This window comes from Hippocampus bargibanti, linkage group LG22, assembly GCF_051943395.1.
Source record: "Hippocampus bargibanti isolate YZ-2025 linkage group LG22, ASM5194339v1, whole genome shotgun sequence".
In the NCBI taxonomy this organism is placed as follows: domain Eukaryota; kingdom Metazoa; phylum Chordata; class Actinopteri; order Syngnathiformes; family Syngnathidae; genus Hippocampus; species Hippocampus bargibanti.
This window is the reverse complement of record NC_142755.1, coordinates 869,205-888,607: the sequence shown is the minus strand read 5'-3', so window position 1 is coordinate 888,607 and position 19,403 is coordinate 869,205. Positions and strand designations below refer to the sequence as shown.

At 44.4% G+C, this 19,403-nt stretch overlaps 1 protein-coding gene across 6 annotated transcripts in view; it reads left to right on the top strand.

Moving 5' to 3' along the window:
- The window catches only part of nav3 (neuron navigator 3), a 65,317-nt gene that overhangs the window by 4,480 nt on the left and 41,434 nt on the right, over positions 1 to 19,403 (top strand). For all 6 annotated transcript variants that reach the window (XM_088988968.1, XM_088988967.1, XM_088988966.1 and 3 more), the window contains exons 2-4: positions 12,174 to 12,291; positions 13,354 to 13,406; positions 18,361 to 18,433. In XM_088988968.1, the coding sequence (XP_088845094.1) occupies positions 12,174 to 12,291; positions 13,354 to 13,406; positions 18,361 to 18,433 (244 nt within the window). The remainder of the gene's footprint in view (positions 1 to 12,173; positions 12,292 to 13,353; positions 13,407 to 18,360; positions 18,434 to 19,403) is intronic.

The window sequence follows — 19,403 nt, the reverse complement described above, 5'->3', positions numbered from 1 at the left end:
AGACCCCACGTTTGCTTTTAAAAGCCGCATATGTTATTGGCGCATCCTGTGCGGTATTCTGGAGCCCCTTTTCATTTTCTCTTCCAACCTGTTGGTCTTGTCGTCGAGCGCCTATGTAACGTTCCATCCTTCCACCCACGTTCGAGCTGCGCTGAAGTCTGCAAATCATACCACTCGGGCTATAAATCTCTTCACTGTCTTGTAAAAATATTCTGGCATATTTAAAGGCTTCTCAGTGCTGAAGGTCCCTGTAATAGATTCAACGTTTACATTTGCGGTGGTCCAGATACTTTGGGTCGATTAGCATACTTTCCCCCTTATAATAGGTTAATGGAAGTAGAGTAACGTGAAGATATGGAGAACAGAATGATTTCTGACCCGCGACACTGCCAAGGGCACGACTAGTCTAGTCTTCTGTTGCAATGCGCATAGTTGATGAGTCGATGAAAGACGTAGCAGACTTTCTCACACCCTCATTTGTTTGTCCTGCTGTCTTCAAAGCCGACCGCAAGTTGGTCCACTCCATGAGAAGTGAAAGTAGTAGCAAGAAAGCTGTTTCTTTCATCATTTGGTCTTCACGCATTGGTCGGAGTTAACTTGCCCGCTGGATTGAAAGCAGATGGAGGCACCTCGTTCAGGTTTAGAACCGTAATCGCCCGCAGCATCTGGTTGCCTCCTTTTCGCCTTGTGGTGGGAAACGCTCAATGTAAGCTCGGGGGGGTCAGAAATGCTCAGAGGGACAATTTTGCGGAGTGGAGAAACCGTAGTAGTGGTGTCAGTGGTATTCGGTCCTGGAATTTTTCTCGGCAGGTTGCAGTCGTCAAATGTGTGAAGTGCATGTGAGCTGAAAGAAAGGAAATGAAGTGAGGGTAGGGTTCTAAAATCATGCTCAGATCGTCCAGTGTGATTGCGAGTTGGATGGAGTCACAACCAGGTGATGAATTGAGGTACACACAAAAAACATTTACGGACTATTGCAAACTTTAATCCCGGTTTTCTACTTTGGGACTTCAAGGGCAGCCTCCTCTTGGGTCCAGTTTTTTTTCTTAAAGCCTTAGACATTGAACCTGCCCCCTTTTGACCCACACTTGATTACCATCCTTGAGTCAACCTCCTATTGATCATCCAGAAATGTTTAAGTAGATTTACAGAAATATGAAAAATGCACGCAACCAATGTTGCCTCTTCTTCCCTTAGCTTATCCAGCAAGACGGACTGGCTGCGACTTATTTCCGCGAGCCTGACAGACTCCATTAGTCTTTGGGTGGGAAGGCTTTGAGTTACATCGTCTAGGGGGTACGAATCCATTTTTTTGGCACACGCAGCTCGAGCGGCATTATACTGTTACACAATAGGCCAGACCGCAGAGAGGAGGAGCAGGAAAGAGAGGGAGTTACTGTTGGACTGTGAGTCTTAGAAGTGTGGGAAAGATGAAATGCCTCACTTGGCCAGTCCGATTCAATACTTAACAGATGCCAAAAGGAAGACCTGCTTCCAAACGTTCCATTCCCAGACGGTTATTTAGACGTCACACCTCTGTCTGTACGAGTCCAACCAAGGTTGAGTGACTGGAAATTGACCACGGCCATTTCCTCAACCCTGTCCTTCATCGAGACGTTGGGACTTTACCTGGCCGCCACTCGCACGATTGCCCATGGGATTCGCAGACCGTCTCTCGGTCGATGCCATAAATCATTTTCCCAGGTACACTCTTGAGAGAGGAAGAACGGGTCGAAAGGTCCATTCCCATAGCCCACAAAGTTCCGAACATTGACGGATAGCATGAGATCGCCTGTGGCAGCCACGCACTTTTCTTTCCGTTTCTCAAAAGGTAGCTTGCTGGAATTCAAAGTATTGTTCCTTGTCGTTGAAAATACTGATGGATTCTCAGTTCAGTGACTGGATGACGGGTGACTGATTACCTGGCGTTTCGGCGGTCACTTCAGCCTTCATTGGAGATGTCACCGTTTCCCAGTGACATGTCTGAAAAAAAGACTTTTTGTCAAGTGTCAACGGGTCAACATCATTTCTTAGAGATGACAAGTTAGCATTTCAGTACAGATTTTAGCTATATGAGTTGACACACATGATTTTTTTATCACGGGCCGAATCAAATGATACGTCAGGCCGGATCTGGCCCCCGGGCCTCTGCTTTGACACCTGTGCTGTATATCATGCTTGAGCAACAGGCACAGACATCGATGGGTCACGCTCCCCATTATTTTGTGTTTTGCATTGGCTAACAGATCAATGCGAAAAAGCAATAGGGAACATTTTGGCCTTTATGAGTGACTTGTTTATAAAAGGTGACAAAATAGCGGATCCATTTTCCATCGCCGTCCTCAATTGTTCCCAGCTGAAGCAGCGGTTACGGCTCATTGAGACAACTCGCTCCGTCCTCTGCACTGGACACTTTGGCCACAGTATCCTGGCCCTGGAGCGTTAGCCATTCAATGTTTTCATTGGAAGCGCTAATGGATCCGGCCAGTGTTGGCATCCATGTCAAGTGGCGTTCTGACTGAGTTGGACGGCTGCGGGTGCTGCTGGACACGTGTGTCTTTGAAGTGGCGGATGCGCTGATGCCGCTTCCCGCTTGGGTGTCAGGAGACCTGTAATTAGCCGCAGATCTGTTTAAATATTTGCCTATATTTATTGGTGTTGATTGACAGGTTTTTCGGTTTCATATTTGGGGGAATATACATTGAAACAGCATAGCTTCCAAGTGCGCACTAAAGTTATTATTTAGATTATAAACACTGCGCTAAATCTGCCCCTTAAGTGTCGAACTAGGCCATCGTAAAACCACAGGGCCAGGAAATTAAATCCCCCTACGTGGACTCCAATTTTAATGTCTCATTCCATCGTAGGTTTCTCGGTGGGAGGTCACAACGTCCTAATGACGCATAGAAAAACATTTTTTTTTGTTGGCTGCATGAAATATTAGGAATGTTCAATGAAATCTATCCAGCGAGGCTTAGGCCACAGTGTACCACATGACCGAAAGAGTGAGCGACAGGGCATGACTAAATACAACATTGGAGATCTGGCTTCACTCACTGCTCTGGAGAGTGGAACACTCCCAATGGATGTTCTGCAGATGTTGCAAAACCCTCTTTTGGTATGGCTTCAAACCGTTTTGCTAATCTGTAGTCACTGCTGTCCATGAAAGGGATACATAATATATGATACACAAAAAAACTAAATAAATTCAGGTCAAATTCCTCAGTTATTCCTCACAGTGAGATATTCCGTCAACAGGTAGTGGAAACCCTGCTCTGGATATCTGCGATCCATTAGCATCCTGCTCACCGATCGAACGTAAACAACAACCCTTATCTCCCCTCGCACACATGAAAGCTGCCATTTATCTCTGCTTAGCTCTGTCCCGGCGACAAAGCAGGAAGCAAATCATGATTGGACCACTGGTTCTAAAGGAGATAAGATAACAAAAAAAATCATAAAACAACCGCTAAACAGACGTAATGATCTTCTCGCCAATTGTTGCCTGTTGGTCTGGACCAAAATCAATCCAACTGGACCTCTTCCGCTTTTGATGACGTCTCCAACCTGATGCTCAGGACTTGTTCCAGATGAGCAATCGCTAAAATGTGGAGGGTCATTACAGGTGAAGCCGTTTAAAGAAGTCAAATATTTTATTCGGCTTTTGATGAAGTCATTGTGTCGAGCTGTTTGGTCACATATAAGAATTTGACATTTTCGTCAATGAAAGTTGCGACTGATAGTGTTTTTATACACATCCGTAAACATCAAGTGTTATTTCATGTTTAGTTTAGTCTATATGGATGTATGTAGCTTATTAGTTAACTAGTTGCGTATGTAGAGTGTAACAAGTATCAAATTTCAGTCTAATGTTCTTCCAACACTTGTCCGTAACTGATTGGACAACAGATCGCTGCTGTGTGAGTTAAACTAGCTTGAAGGGGCGGGCTTTGTGCTCTTGGCTTCCCGCTTTGACGAGAGATGTTCTTCGATTGTTTTACTAGAATAAAGTAGTCTTTTCTGTTCACCATCTATCGTCCCCGCTGGTATTTCATCATAAAACTCAGTTGAACTCCGAACCAGAAGAGAAACAGAATTAGATTCCAACATAAATCATTGGTTTGCTTTTGCGGACTGAAGAAAATGACATTGCGGGCCAGATTTTGCCCGCGGGCCTTGCGTTTGACACCTAAGCTTTCAATCTGGGGACTCCACATCAGTGCGAAGAAGTTGTTCTTCTCCTTCACTGGGAATTAAAACAAAAACAGAAATAGAGTAGGAAGATGGCACTCAAGGCTGAAGAAGTAGTTGACATGCATTGGGAGTTCGATGTGCAAAACTGTCTAGTCCAGTGCCAGGGTTTTTGTCATTTTCACTCCCAATTGCAGGACCCATAGAATATTGAGTTTTAGGACTATATCAACATTCAATTCAGCGTTAGAAATCATAGACTCTCTTCTTTCATCAGAAAACGTTAATTCCTAAGTATTATGGGACTGGAGTTATCTGAGCTTGAAATTGGTGCAACTGGACCAAATACAATACAATCCCGTTTCACACCTGTGATCATTTCCTACTCGACTCGGATTGACAGTAACGACTTAGAAAGGAAACATCGGACGGATACTGAGAAAGCGACGCTCTCGCAGACTCCTTCCGAAGCGTCATGTGATCTCCTCCTTCACTTCCTCTCCGGGGTTACCTTGGTGACAGGGCAATGCTAATCCACTGACACACCCGCTACTAGATTGCTATCGGACTCTGGATTCAATTAGCCGGGTCTGGTTGAGAGATAATAAATGGCCTTTCGGATGACTCTGATGTTCTAATGAGGGGCGGTCCAGATGGGGGCGGGGGGGTCGGGAATCAGTTTCGGAGTCGCGATCTAAGATAAGAGAAAGCGCTAGCTGATTATCGGTACACATTGGAACGGGTAAGGAGATTAGCATTAGTGGGGGGGGCTGGAGGGTAACATGATACATTGCTTAATGAAGCGCAACAAATGTGCTTAACTCTCTTTGTTAAATATGTAAAGAATGTTGAGGAAAATATGAATCGATATGCTTCAACCTCATTTTTAAATTCCCTTTGACAATTTACACGGCCGACATCCCATTCATCTTTTATACGTCTAAGCTCCGTTGCGGCTGCTGGCGTCGCGATTCATAACCCCGCGAGGTAAACCATTGCCAGAGGTCTTTATTGGCACCCTTTTGCAAGTAAAACCAAAACCCGGACAAATTCGGGAATGGCAGTGAATGAGTTAAAGCAGAGTACCTCCGAGGTCTGTCCAGATAAGGAGCAGTACCGCCCAGCTTGTGTTTACCAAAGGTCAGCGTTTGTGTATTTACCTGAGTGGGCCTCGGGTCGATGCGTCCGTGGGAAACGGCGTCCCGTCACCAATTTGACATTGCGGCATGACCTGCATTCCTCATTGCCTCTCAAAAAATGTAGCTTGCTACACCCCGATGTGGCTACGCACCTCCGGGTTAACCGCATTCTTTTCTGGCTTCTGAAGTCGCCTGTCTGTGTAAGCTCTCAGTCGTACAGGAGTGGTCCATCGATGAAAAGGTTTCTTCAGGAGTCATCTGGACTTCTTTGAAAGTGTCAGATGTTTTGCTTCTTATACGAGAGGCTTCGTCAACGAACTAAAATTTGCTGGTAGTTTTGGCCCAATATATATATATATATATCCCTAGTGTACAGAGGTGGCGGTGCCTGACCTCTGCTATGATAGGTCCCTGCTCTCAGGTTGGGCGGAGGACTATTCCCTGAGGCTACCCTGATTACTTCTATTTTCCTGCCCGATTATGGGGTCTACGACTGGCCTGATTGCCCCGTTTGCACTGGTATCCCCTCATCAACATAACTAAGCCTATGTGGTCTAAGAAGTCTGTTGTAAGAATGATCCTCACCCCACCATGGCGATTTAGCGGAGGGTTTTGCTGTTTCATCAAAATAGCTTCTTTTACTCCCCTTTCAAGTTTCAGGCTAGCAAAATTAGCTATGCGGCGACAAGGGCGGTCCTGTTTTGATTTATCCCTGTCGTGACTGGAGGGAAGGGAATTACGGATACATACCGCGGAAACAAAAAGTGGTACGGGGGTTCTAAGGTTTCACGGATCCCCGCCCGGAATGCCGAACCGTCACGTTGAGAGAACCGCTGCCGGTTTCAACTGGTGAAAATGACTCACGGCGTTTGAGTTATTTCATCTGTTTTGCAGGAGAAAGTCATCCGAAAGCCATGTGGAGAACTTTGGAAATAATGAAGGGGTTGCCCTCAAACAGATCGCTCGTATTTTGTCCACCACTAATTTTTGTTCGGCTGTCACACAACGGATGATGGATAGAATGGAAAAGTCAAAGAAAGAAGCAAATGTGTCTGTGAAACAAGCTGCTACGACTGGTATTTAGCTGTCGTACGTGGTCATGAAAAGATTTTAGCGACTGGTTCGGGACCAACGGGTGGCGGTGTAGGGTTATCTCAGCCAATAGAATGTTAGATAACTAGCTGATAGATAGCTAGCTAACTAGATAGCTAATATGTTATCTGACTAAAATAGCTAGCTATATTGCCAATAGCTCAATGGGGTGAGGGGGCGGGGGTGTCAGAGAAAGTCCCAGATGACCCCTCGGTAAGAGTGTTTTGAGGACCTCTGTGAACCCCACCCACCATAGTGATCCGAACTGACGATCACGCCCCAGAGTATCGACGTACGTTACGTCGTATATTTAGACGTTGATTCGGCGCCCGCCGCGCTGGGGAACTCTAGGTGGGGCCCGACTCGGTCCAGATCCTGAACCCATTGGTGAAATTTACGACTGGCTATCTCTTCCAAGAAGCTCGGCTACGTTTTATTAGGATGGTAAATCCAAAACTCTACCCAGGTGTTAAGTTCTTATTCGCAGGGATCGTCAGTCAAAAAGGGGGATTGGAACCAAATGGTAGACGATTTGATTTCAGTCCGCAACCCGACCATAAAAAACGGCTGTCATTGAGACTGCACCTGAAATCCTCATCAGTGACCGCGTCTCATGGGCCAGACTGGACTTTTTTTTGCTATCCCACCAGAGTTTTTTTTTGGAGAAGGGGGGTGGCGAGAGGAGCAATGTGTGGAAAAGCATACAGATGAAGGAATGGCCGTAAGAGCAAGATAAATGGGCGACGAGCTACGATGAGGATTAGAGTCAAGAAGGAGCGGTGTGGGTCGAACATTTCGCCGGCGGTGGATGTGAAGTGGTGGCGAGGGAGGGACGAGGCGGGACAGCTCTGGCATACAATCAAAGCTAAGAGATTTGCAGCTTTTTTGCAACTGCCTGCGAAGCTACAAGAGATTTGAGCAAATACACTGCTCATCATCTGGCTTAGCGCAGCGTGACGTCAGGGCCACGGAGATCCTCGGAGTCGTTATATTTCGGACGGCTTGTTTTTCTTTTCACACATCTTGAGAAAAAAAACATTGATTTTTTTTTTTTTTTTTTTGTGTTTCATCCGTGACTCTACATAAGCTGTGGATTGAATATAGAAAGGCGTGTGTGTGTGTGTAGCCCCACGGGCTAGCATCAGATATTGCAGTGTTGCTTGATTGATCAACTGAGACAACTACATATTGTGTCGCACTAATCCACTCTAGCTTCAGGTTTAGCATGATACCGATGTGGTTGTTTTTTTTTCTAAAAATATTAATTAAAGTCTATCTCCCAATATATCTTATTAGCTATATTGCTATCTAGCCAGCCAAATAGCTTGCTATCCCTGTCATGGAAATTCTAACCGCTGACCTATGTAATTCGAACTTCTGACCTATCTAACTATCCAGTTAGCTGTCTTGCTACCTAGCTGGCTATCCCCTTCATCCTCATGCTAATTCTCAATTTAAATCTATTTATCTAGATAACTGTCTTGCTATCAAGTTAGCTATCCCAATCATCACCATGCTAATTCTCAATTACAATCTATCTAACAGGCTAACTGTCTTGTTATCGAGCAATCTATCTACATAGCTATGCCAATCATCTCCATGCTAATCCTCAATTTCAGTCGATCTCACTATCTTGCTAGCTGTCTTGCTATCAACCTAGCTATCTTGCGATCGAGCTAGCTATGTAGTTAGCCATCTCAATCATCCCCATGATAAGTATCAATTTCAATCTATCTAACTACCTCACTAGTTGTCTTACTAGCTAGCTGGCTATCTTGCTAACTATAACTATCATCGCCATGTGAAATGATTTTGAATTGAACATTTTCATGAGTCTTTTTGAGAAGATATTTTGTATTATTTTATGAATGTGTTTTTGCCAATCAACCATTACATTCCTTTTCCGCTCAATTTGAATATTTCAAACGAGACCGACGAGTGGCCACTTGGCAATGTGCTTCTGGTGCGCCGCTAATCGAATCATGCTCTCCATCCATGTCCAATTGCTCCTGACCTGCAGTGTGTAACTCACAGCACTGTGAACCGCTAACACCCCCATCCCCCCATATCATTAGAGCACATCATCAACTGGTACCACATGCTTTTATTTTGTGAACCATAAACTTTGGCTAATCCTATTTTTGTTTCATTTTCTCCACTGTAACATCCCTACTCGGCAACCCGCAGGCAATGTTAAGAGCTAGCTTATTAGCAAACAACAAGGACATTCTTTCCAATCGTCTGCATATAGGAAGGCTGTTTTGTTTTGATATTCCCGGCAGGTACTTGATTAGCCACTTAACGCCATTTTACCATAACCAGCGCTAGCCTCCTTCTCAGCCATGAAGATTAGCGTTGATAGAGGGCATTTTTGTCCCGTCTGTCTCGCCCATTCTCGCCCTTATGCTTTTTGTGTGTAGTTTATACACCCGTGTGTTCAGTTTTAGCACTAACCAACCAATTTTGAATTTTGCTTTTAAGACTCGTTTATAGTGAACGTCAAGCTTCCAAAGAATCAAACTTTCCTCTCAATAGCAATCCGACAGCCATATTTGCAAACCTGTAACTCACCTGCTACTCTTGCTAGAATAAATGCTATCATTAATGGCACAAACATCGACTTCTGTGAATGCGGATGATTCAAGTTCTCCAAGGTGTGGAGAACTCCCTTTTGAGATCTTCTGTTTATTGACACGGCTTAGCGTATATTGACATTAAAGCACCGCTTTTGACAGAGTCTGTAAGTACGTCTGGCTGGAAATATTTGCCATGTGAGTTGATGTGCGCTGAAAAGTGGAAATGTCCTGATTCACTCTTGTCTCCACGTCGGATTTTGGACTTGGTGTGTCATATTGACACAGATGGATTTACGTTGAGGTTAGTCTCATATACAGACGCTCCCTTGCGGGTTCCAAATTGCTGATTTGGAAGCGTTTTTATTGGCCCAGAACGCGGCGGTGGTCAACATATTCCGAGTCCATTTCCAGCTTTCCTATTTGAAGGCCGAATTTAGCTTGACTTTCCTATCAAGGGTACGCAGTGCGCCATAGTGCGACCTAGCATCGGTATTTTTGGACTCTATTGGACATGTCCTGTTTGACTCTAGGTCCAGACAGAGGACATACAATAAAGATCTCGCCGTCCAGTCCTAGACATTTCCCTCTCAATCATTCTCGCTCCTCAGAGGGGAACAAAAAGTTTCCTTCCGCCGCTTCCCTTGACCCTTCATTCTTCACAAGGGTTGGTGGTCCCATGTGGGACGTAACGTTTCATTTACCTTCACCCTGCTCTCACTCTCGATCCATTCGTGAAGGGTTCATTAATAATGCGGTCAGATGACAGATTCTGGTAACCCAATATGACTTATGACGCTGCTCCAGAGTGGTGAAACGACACTTGTGTAATTAAGCATGCTAATGGCTAATTTGAAGTGTCTCGGCGCAGAAAGGACGGACGGGTGTTGAAAACAGACACGCTAGCCATTTTTCACAATTTAAAATCATTTCAGAGGAATGGATTCATACATACCGCTTCTACACCACATGGAGAGTAGCCAGATGAGGTGGCTCGGGCATCTGATTCGGAAGCCTCCTGTACGCCTCCTGGTCGGGTGTTCCGGGCATGCCCCACAGGCAGAAGACCCTGAGGTCTTGCCTTTTTTCCATGTTAGCGCTTTTTTCTAGCTTAATCTGTTGTTAAAGCGCTATATCAATCAATAGGGATGGATTGTATTTTGTACGCCCCCCCCCCCCCAGTTCAAACTCAGATAACTCCCGACCTATATAAATTAGGAATTAACTATTTTTTTCTGATGAAAGAAGAGAGACTAAGGTCTGTGTAAGCTCTCAGTCGTACAGGAGTGGTCCATCGATGAGAAGGTTTCTTCAGCCGTCATCTGTACTTCTTTGATTGTGTCGGACGTTTTGCTTCTTGTCCAAAAGGCTTTGCCAGCGACCTTTTTTTTTTGCTGGTAGTTTTGGCCCTATATATATATATCCCTACTGTCCAGATGTGGCGGTGCCAGACTATGCTTTGATAGGTCCCTGCTCTCAGGTTCGGGGGAGCAGAGGACTATTCCCTGAGGCTCCACTGATTACTTCTATTGTCCTGCCTGATAATGGGGTCTACCACTGGCCTGATTGTCCCATTTGCTCTGGTGTCACCTCATCAGCATAACTAAGCCTGTGTGGTAACGATCTAAGAAGTCTGTTGTAAGAACGATCCAAATTAAACCTCCCCCCCACCATGGTGATTTAGTAAAGGGTTTTGCTGTTGTATGAAAATAGCTTATTTGACTCCCCTTTTAAACCATCTATCTTCGTGTCATTTCTTACTAAAAATAAATAAATACATGTGCGGCGCTAAAGATCCATCAAAGTGCAACACGGACACGCGCGGTAAATATGCGTGAGTCAGAGTCTGCTGGCTCGCGAGCATCGGGGAAGACATTCAAGCGAGGCGGCGAGGGGAAGCCACATTTCCCTGGACTCTCTGTGACTCAGCGCTACGTGACTCAACTACCAGTCAGATGTTTTGCACGTTCACCCCGGACCACTTTTACTGTAAATATCAAAGCCTGGGGTGGAAGGGGGCGTCTGTGAAAACCACGGTGGTATTGAAACTGTTGCTGGGAGTCATTAATTGTTGCATAAGATGGACGCTTACTGGAAGTCGGGGGCGTTATGTGTTTGAGAGCAGGTATTGTTTTTCACCTTGTTAGTCAGTGTGTCATCACCTCAGAATGTGGCGTTGGAAAGAAGAAAGGGAAAAGGAGGAGGGCAGGTGTTAGCTTCAATGTGTTAGCATTTGGGGATTTACTGCCTAGCTTGGTAGCCAGGTAGCCAACAGCTAGCCAGCTAAAAGCCAGCCAGCTAATCAGCCAATGGATCCCTAACAGTATTGTACTTTCAATGCGCCTTATAATGCGGTGCGTCCAATGCATGAAAACAGTTTTGAAATATGAGTCAGATGTTACCTGTATTTTAAAACGATATTATTATGATTATTAATATTTTCATCACTGGCCGAGAGACTCGATGCACCAAATCTGTCCGAAATTCAGTTTGCACAACAGAAGGAAAAGGTCACCTGATTACCAGAGGCTCTGCTGTGGTCCTCAAATTGGACCACGGCGCTATTAGTTCTCGCACCAGCGAAGGTCACGACCCCAATTTCCTCCTGATTTGCTCACACTCAGCAACGCGGATGCCGCCCGGCGAATAAATTAAAGGCGCAGGAGTGGGAAGTTGTGCGTCGGGGGGGCACTTTTAGCCTCCGATAGGCAGTTTTTAATGATGATAATAATGCAACCAATGCCACTTTGCATAAAGTTGTTGTCAGACCCCAAATGTGCCATAAAACTAGTATGTGGTCACTATTTAAAGATTTTACTTCACGACGTGTATCTGATATTGACAAAATAATAAATCCTGCATGTGATTTAATTTCCGCTTCAGTGGTCATGAAATGGATCACCGCGTGTAAATATTGCAAATGATTCCAATTGAATAGTTGCTGATTCCAGAAAAAAATACTCATAAAAAAATCGGTGCAGTACCGCCCTCTGCTGGTAGCTTTGCGTAAAGCACAGACAACTGCTGTCTGTCAGCTTTGAATTGCATTCAGTCGCCAATGCAGTTTTGTATTATATGCAAACACACACGTTGTGCTTTTAGGAAGCCATTTGTTTGGGTCAAGTAATAATGCGCATATCTATTTTAATTTTGTCCGCTGATGTTTCTGTGTTGACAGATTTACACAGATTGGGCTAATCACTACCTGGCCAAATCGGGCTGTCAGCGGCTCATCAAGGACCTGAGCCAGGACGTCACCGATGGAGTCCTGCTGGCGCAGATCATCCAAATCATAGGTAGGCTTCTTGGCTATCATCTGCAATGGCTAGCTCGCAAAAGGAGCTAGCTTACAATCTCACTCTTGTCAAGCTATTTTGCTAAGTGACAGCTAGTTTACAATCTCACTCTTGTTAAGCTATTTTGCTAAGTGACAGCTAGTTTACAATGTTCCTCTCTTAAACCAGCTAGCAAAGTGACAGGTAGCTTTCAATGTCGCTCCTGTAAACTAGCTTGCAAAATGACAGTTTACAATGTTGTTCTTGTCAGCTAGCTTGCGAAGTGATAGCCAGCTTTCAATGTCAGTCTTGTCCGCTAACTTGCAAAGTGAGAACGTGTTTACAATGATTTTTGTCAGCTAGTTCGCAAAGTGAAAGCTATCTTACAGTGCCACTCTTGTTAAGATATCTTTCAAAGTGACAGCTAGCTTACATTGTCGCTCTTGTCAGCTAGCTCGCAAAGCGACAGCTAGCCTACAACAACAGCAACATTTTCACAAAGACCTAAAGAGTCACCGAATGATAAAAGACGATCTCGTCCGTATCTTCTGATCTGAGCAAATTGTACGCTAAGTGACGCTTGTGATGCTACGCGCCGTGAGATGAAAACCCGGCCGGTCGTTGGGACGCTTTGAACTTGATCAATCGGCTTCAAATTGACACGGACGAGATGTTAGCGCTGCTGGCAGCTTTGATGATCACCACTGCTTAGCATCGTTCGAATTAGCGTGATCTAAGACTGATACCATACCAGAATTCTTCTTTTAGCATGTGATTCCTCTCCCTCTCCTTGAAATTGAAACTTTACCCTCCCCGCTTACCCCGAAAACAGGCAACGAGGCCAAGCTCTGTCCCGTCGCTAATTCACTGGCAGCAGCTGAAGAATTAGCCAGTTTAGCTTCCTAGACGCCTCATGCGCGCACACACTCCCCCTCTTCCTGGTACCCTCCTACGCACTGCTTGCCCCTCGCTCTAGAAGAGGGAGGGGTGGGTTTTCTGTGCCGACTTGCACCTGAGCTCACTGCGGTGGACGCAGTGGACGGACGGCTAGTGACCATGTCTTGTTTTTTTCTTCTCCTGCAGCTAATGAGAAGGTGGAGGATATCAATGGCAGCCCTCGCAGTCACACCCAAATGGTGAGTCTTCCGAAACTGGCTAGCTAGCTGTCTAGTTGACCATTTGCTATCTATTGGCTATGTATTAGCTAGCTAGCTTTCTATCCATTTGAGTTACTTCACTTCTGGGTTGAGTGAATGCTGGCGCGTGTGGCTGCCGCTGCTCACCCGCAGGAAAAACTTATCTTGTGACTGAAAAGTGATTTGAAAGACATAAATGAAATGTATTATTATTATTATGTTTTTCTTTTTCACATTTCTTTTTTGTCCACGTTAACGCTCTGTTCTTGCTTCTGCTGTTGTTAAAGCGATATATAAATCAATGTATATTGCATTCTATTTTATACATCTGCCCCCATTTGAAGCTCACATAACTCCGGACCCATATAACTTAGGAATTAACTCTTTATTTCTGATAAAATAAGAGAGTCTAAGGTTTCTTACGCTGCATTGAATGTTTATATAGTCCTAAAAGTCGATATTCTATGGGTCCTGGAATTCGAGTGACAATGACAAAAACCCTGGCACTGGAATGGACTCATTTTTTTGGACATCTGGCAGTGAAGGAGTTAATGAGGCTGAGTACTCAAGTCCGATCTGACGAATGCTGCATTTATTTATTTATTTATTTTTATGCTCTGCTAGAGCCATTGTCGTAGTATGCGTTCATATATTTCCACAGCACTATTACGTCGCTCGCCCAGACAGGACCAATTGATGCTTTGGATTTAAAGACTTGGAACATCTGAGGAGAAAATCTGGGATTTGTTCCCAAAAAATTAGTTTCACACGTTTTTGTTGGCGTTTCTCAGCTGTTTTTGAGTCCAGCTGTGGTGGAAGTCGCCTGATCTCAAAGAGGAAGTGGCAGGAACGAACCAGGAAGGAAGCTGGAAGGTGAAACCTGAGAGTTCCAAGAGTCAAACCGAATTTCCTGGAGATAAACTCCCCAAAAACTGATTGTGGGCTTGAACTGGCAAGGCTGAAGCCAAGCTAATGTTATGTTTTATAACTTGACTTGTTTACTGTTGTGTGGACTTTGGAAAAGTCACGTAGCCGAGCAGCTAAGTGGTCCTGCGGCCAACCAAATTTCAGACGAAATAGGTTCTCAGTTCTGGATGAGTTTGTTAGCTTTTTAGTTCAAAATATTTCATCTTTAAACGTTGATTGTTTGGAAAATCTACAGTAGTTTTCGTTGAAAGTGTCGGTCAAGTTTGTGACGCCATTTTTGACTTAGATTACCAAAGACCGAAAAAGGGCAATTTGGCAGACATTGAACTGGTTTCACAACAATCAACTCACCTCAAACTTACATTTTGGACAGTAGAATTTGGGGGCAAAAGTTAGCGAAACCTCTACGATAGCAATGCTGGCCTTGCGCTAAAACGGAAATTGTGTATATCGTCGAGGTTAGCTATCAAATAGTTCTGAACCTGGTGCCTATGTATGCCGCCTTACTCTTGCTAATCCCACTGACCTCCTACCCCCCTCCACCTGTTCTGGTGGAACCAGAACTTTCAGGAAGCACGTTCGCTTGCACAGAAAGAAGCAGACATTCGTGTCCCACAGACATTCCTGATATTATTCCAATACTTGAGAATTCATCATCGCCGCTAATGGTCGAAGAGTCCAGTTGTGTTGTGTTTGGGATCTGGAGCGGGGGTCCCAAAATCCTGTAGTCTCGTGCTTTTGAAGAAAAATTCATAAAAGAACCAATCAAATCACGTTAGCTCATAAATAATGAATTGCGTAGCGGTAAATGAAGTGATGCAGCATCTGCCCGTAGAATCCCGCAGATCGTTTTTGAAGCGATTAGATGTAACAACCCGCCGCTTTATATTCAAGTCGGATTTATGGTATGGCGGATCATATAAAACGCAACCGTCCCAGCCGGTTGACGGGATGGGGAACTTTTATCATAACGTTTCGCGTGTGCAACCTTTCTGCGCCCGGGATTTAATGACTTGTAAACGGAGTAAGGGGGTGTGGGGGGTGTAGAATTCCCCTCAAAATCATCAGAGAACCGAAGTCTCTCTTCCAAAACAACCAGAACAGTTAAAATTGATTCTCCACCCGAAGAATGCAATGACCCGGATGAATAGGGCATTTCCCAAAGTCACTTACAGTAACCTTGAGAATTTCTAATTCCCTGGTTCTCCATCCAATGTGTTTTGGTCGACCTCAAGCTAAAAATTCCAAAGCTGACGGTTTCCCCTGGTGGGGGTTGCCATTCCGAATAGAGTTAAGAGCCCGAAAGCCCAACCGGACTCATCTGGTGCCCATGTGCGTGCCACCTGCACCCCACCACAACAAAAAATGCCACAGATTTTACGCTTCACCGACCAGATGCTTCATCACCGCCGCCGCTCATTAATAACCTCCCCAAACAATTGATCATGCGCCTAATTTAAAACTGGAGTTTTATTAACCGACTGCGACAGAGACTTCGGGTTGTTTACAACAAGCCGAGCTAGTTCTGGGAGGCGGGTGAGGAAAAATGGCAACAAATGGTTGGGGATAAGGAAGCATCCCCGATGGCGTTTTGAAAGCCAGGTGATTGGCACCGAGCCCCCGCCCCAAAGTGCCACCAGGCAGATGGCCAGTTCTCCACTGCTGAAACGAAAACCATTCGAGATGATCATCTCGTAGCCCAAAATGCATAAATCAATAATGTCCTGTCGAAGGGAAAGCGGCGCATTTTTAGAGTAGGCCAGCTGTTGAGCTAGCAAAATAAACTTTAATTGTAGGGATGGTTGTGGGGTTGTATAAAGTCTTTTGGTCCACTCATTTTGTTTGTTTCCATGCGCAAAAAGCTGGTTCAGCAAGAAAGCGATACGTAGCGCCGCCGCACCACAGGCAACGGTTATTTCCGCGTCGAAACTAAACGGGAAAGTTGCAACGAAACTGGAATATTTCGGTAGACAGTAATCCCGTAATGGCTATTACTCATCACCAAAAGAAAATATAAATTCTTGCAACTCCGACGTGGAAACTGGCAGCTAGCGACTCCCATAGCTTGACGCCAGAATATGTCAGCGTGTCGCTGTATGTAGCAATAAAAATGTGAACAGGAGAGTGAATAATCTGGAAAATGTCAATTCATTTTCGCAAAATTGATTTGCGTTTGTGCGCCGCCTAAAATGATGTGGTGGGCCAGATTTGGCCCCCGGGGCCTTATGTTTGACACCGGTGGTCCATATTCAGGCTAGTTGGAGAAAATGGCGCAACTTGATCCGTTTTGGGAAGCCTTCAACTTGGATTTGATGTCCGAGTGCGGCTTTTGTTCGATATTTAGCGATTGGAACGTCGCAAAGGGGTGAAAAAAAAACAGGAGTGGTCTTCTTGAATGCGGACACAAAACAGGCCTGCAATCCAGATGCTTTCCAAAGTAGCGCAGGGCAGTTTACCAAGTTTTACGATAGCGCCGAGCAAGCCAACGTATATAATCAAGACATCCATTTGCCACGTGCGGGTCATACATCATGTATGACCCGCGAGGTTTAGCCAATTGAGGTTTAGGGGCAGAAATGCCACTGGTTCACAAGTCACATGACATGGCCGCGTGATATATTTGCAGAAAATAAAGGACTGGTAAGCATTTTCCAGTCCATGCGTGACATTTAGCTGAAATCAAACCTGTCATTTATGAGGCCGCGTAAAACGCTTATGCTTGTTTTTTCCGAAAGGAGCTCCTTTTTCTCACGATTGATGCGTCGGCTCATTTGACTTGACAATTTCATCTCAGGCGGGAAAGCTTTCCGGTTCTGGTCGGCGGCAGACAATTTGCAACATTTACGAGTGGGTTTATTAACGAGAAGAACTGGACCATAAACTCCAGTCATATTTTATTTTATTCATTCATTAAGCTATTTATTTATTTATTTATTTATTTATTTTATGTTTAATTAAAAAACACATTTATTTATTTGTGTTAGTTTAGAAATTTATTCATGTATTTTTCGCAAAATATATATATATAGTTATTTCTTATTATTTATTTTTATGCCTATGTATTTTTTAAAATCCATTATTTTTTTATTTATTAATTGATTCATGTTTTTTGGAAATTATGTATTTATTTCTTGCATTCTTCAACATGTATAAATACAGAAATAGAAATAACTAGGTAGACAGATAAATAAATAAATAACATGCGTAAGATAAATAACATACATAAGATACACAAGATACATAAGATAAATAGATAAATAAACGTTAAAATAAAGAAATACATAAATAATACCCCCCAAAAAACAAATAAACAACTATGCAAATAAATACAGTAAAGTCTCGTTATATCGATATTCAAGGGAGTCTGAAAAAATATGGATATAACCGGGACTATCGATATATCCGACCCTGTTTGCATGTAATTTTTTCCGTGCGTGCATAGAAATAGTATCGATATAACCGGGACTATCGATATATCCGATATCGATATAACGAGACTTTACTGTAAATGAATAAATACGGAAATACATAAATAAATAAAGCCGTCCGTCCGTCCGTCCGCCCTAGTGGACCCAGCCGGCGTGGCCTCGGCGCACTCCACTGATAGGCTCTTACTGTGAACTTTGACCTCGTCATCCATCAACTCGGCGTCGCTAGCAGTTAGCGGCACGCTAATGAAGGAATGTGGCAAAATTCCCCTGCCTCCAATGTGTGTTATCTATTTGTGTGTACATGGGAGTTTAGTGGGGGGGGGGGGGGGTTGCATTTCAGATGCCGCCGCCTCCTCATTTCTGCACACAAAGTTGCTAGCTGTCAGCGTAATGTGACTTAGCGGCGCCACGCCGCGGGCAGAGTCGTTGGCGACACACTGCGGTCACTATGTCAGCGGGTCGTGGTGGGCATGGGGCTTTGTAAGCGCACAATGATGTGCTTTATGGCTAATAACGCCGATCACCCCCCCCAACACCCACCACGAGACATTTCAGCTCTTATAAGTTGCTACATCTGATTTGTTTTTGTCTCCCAGATTGAAAATGTGGACGCTTGCCTGAGTTTTCTGGACGCCCGAGGAGTGAATGTGCAGGGGCTCTCTGCAGAAGGTAAGCTCCGGAACCTTCCAAAACCTGAACCGGGACCACTCATCAAATAGTCTCAGTCCGTTTTATAACCAGTGTGATCGTTTCTTTTAGTCGCGCTGTTGCTATCAACTTTCTTTGTTATTCGTCGCCACTGCGCTCGTCCTTTTTACACTTCTATTAGCTCTCTGTCTGGCTAGCTATCTATTCGCTATCTCGCTGGCTGGCTATCTGTTGTCTGTCTAATTGGCTAGCTATCTATTAGCTATACAAAGCTATCTATTCGCTAGTTATTAGCTATCTATTCACTAGCTAATAGCTATATCTTCATTAGCTATTAGCTATATATTCGCTAGCTAGCTTGCTATCTATTTGAGTTACTTCCGGGTTGAGTGAACGCTGGTGCGTGTGGCTACCGCTGCTTACCCACAGAAAAACTTATACCGTGACTGTAGTGACCTTGAGAGTTTTGAAAAGCGCTTAGAAATTAAATGTATTATTATTATTATTATTATTACAATACAATCCCCTTTGTGGAAGGGGGCCAGAGGTCTGACCAGCGCTTTATTCCCAAATCGATTCTGGAATGGCAGTGAATGAGTTAAAATAATATTAGATGGCACAAGAACCAGGAAATGACAGACGCTATCCCTGTTCGGTAAGCCGATAGCCAATTTATTAATAGACGTTGAAATTCCAGGCCGGCGGTGCGTCACGTAGCTGTTTTTAGTACGCGTGGCGGGTCGAATTGAATTCCAACGTGTTGGTCAGTATGTCAAGTTCTCGCCGGCGAGGTCGGGGTTATGATCAACAAGAACCGAGAAGCAACACTGCTCCAATTGTCAAAGAGGTTTTCGGAAAGAGTCATAGGTCTACCCAGTACAAATACAAAAGTGGCTTTTGTTGAGTTGCTAAATAAAGACGGCGTGTTGCCAAGGTCTTAGGATCACCAAGCGGTGCTTCCCAATGCTACTGGAATTGAAAAATACAGTCA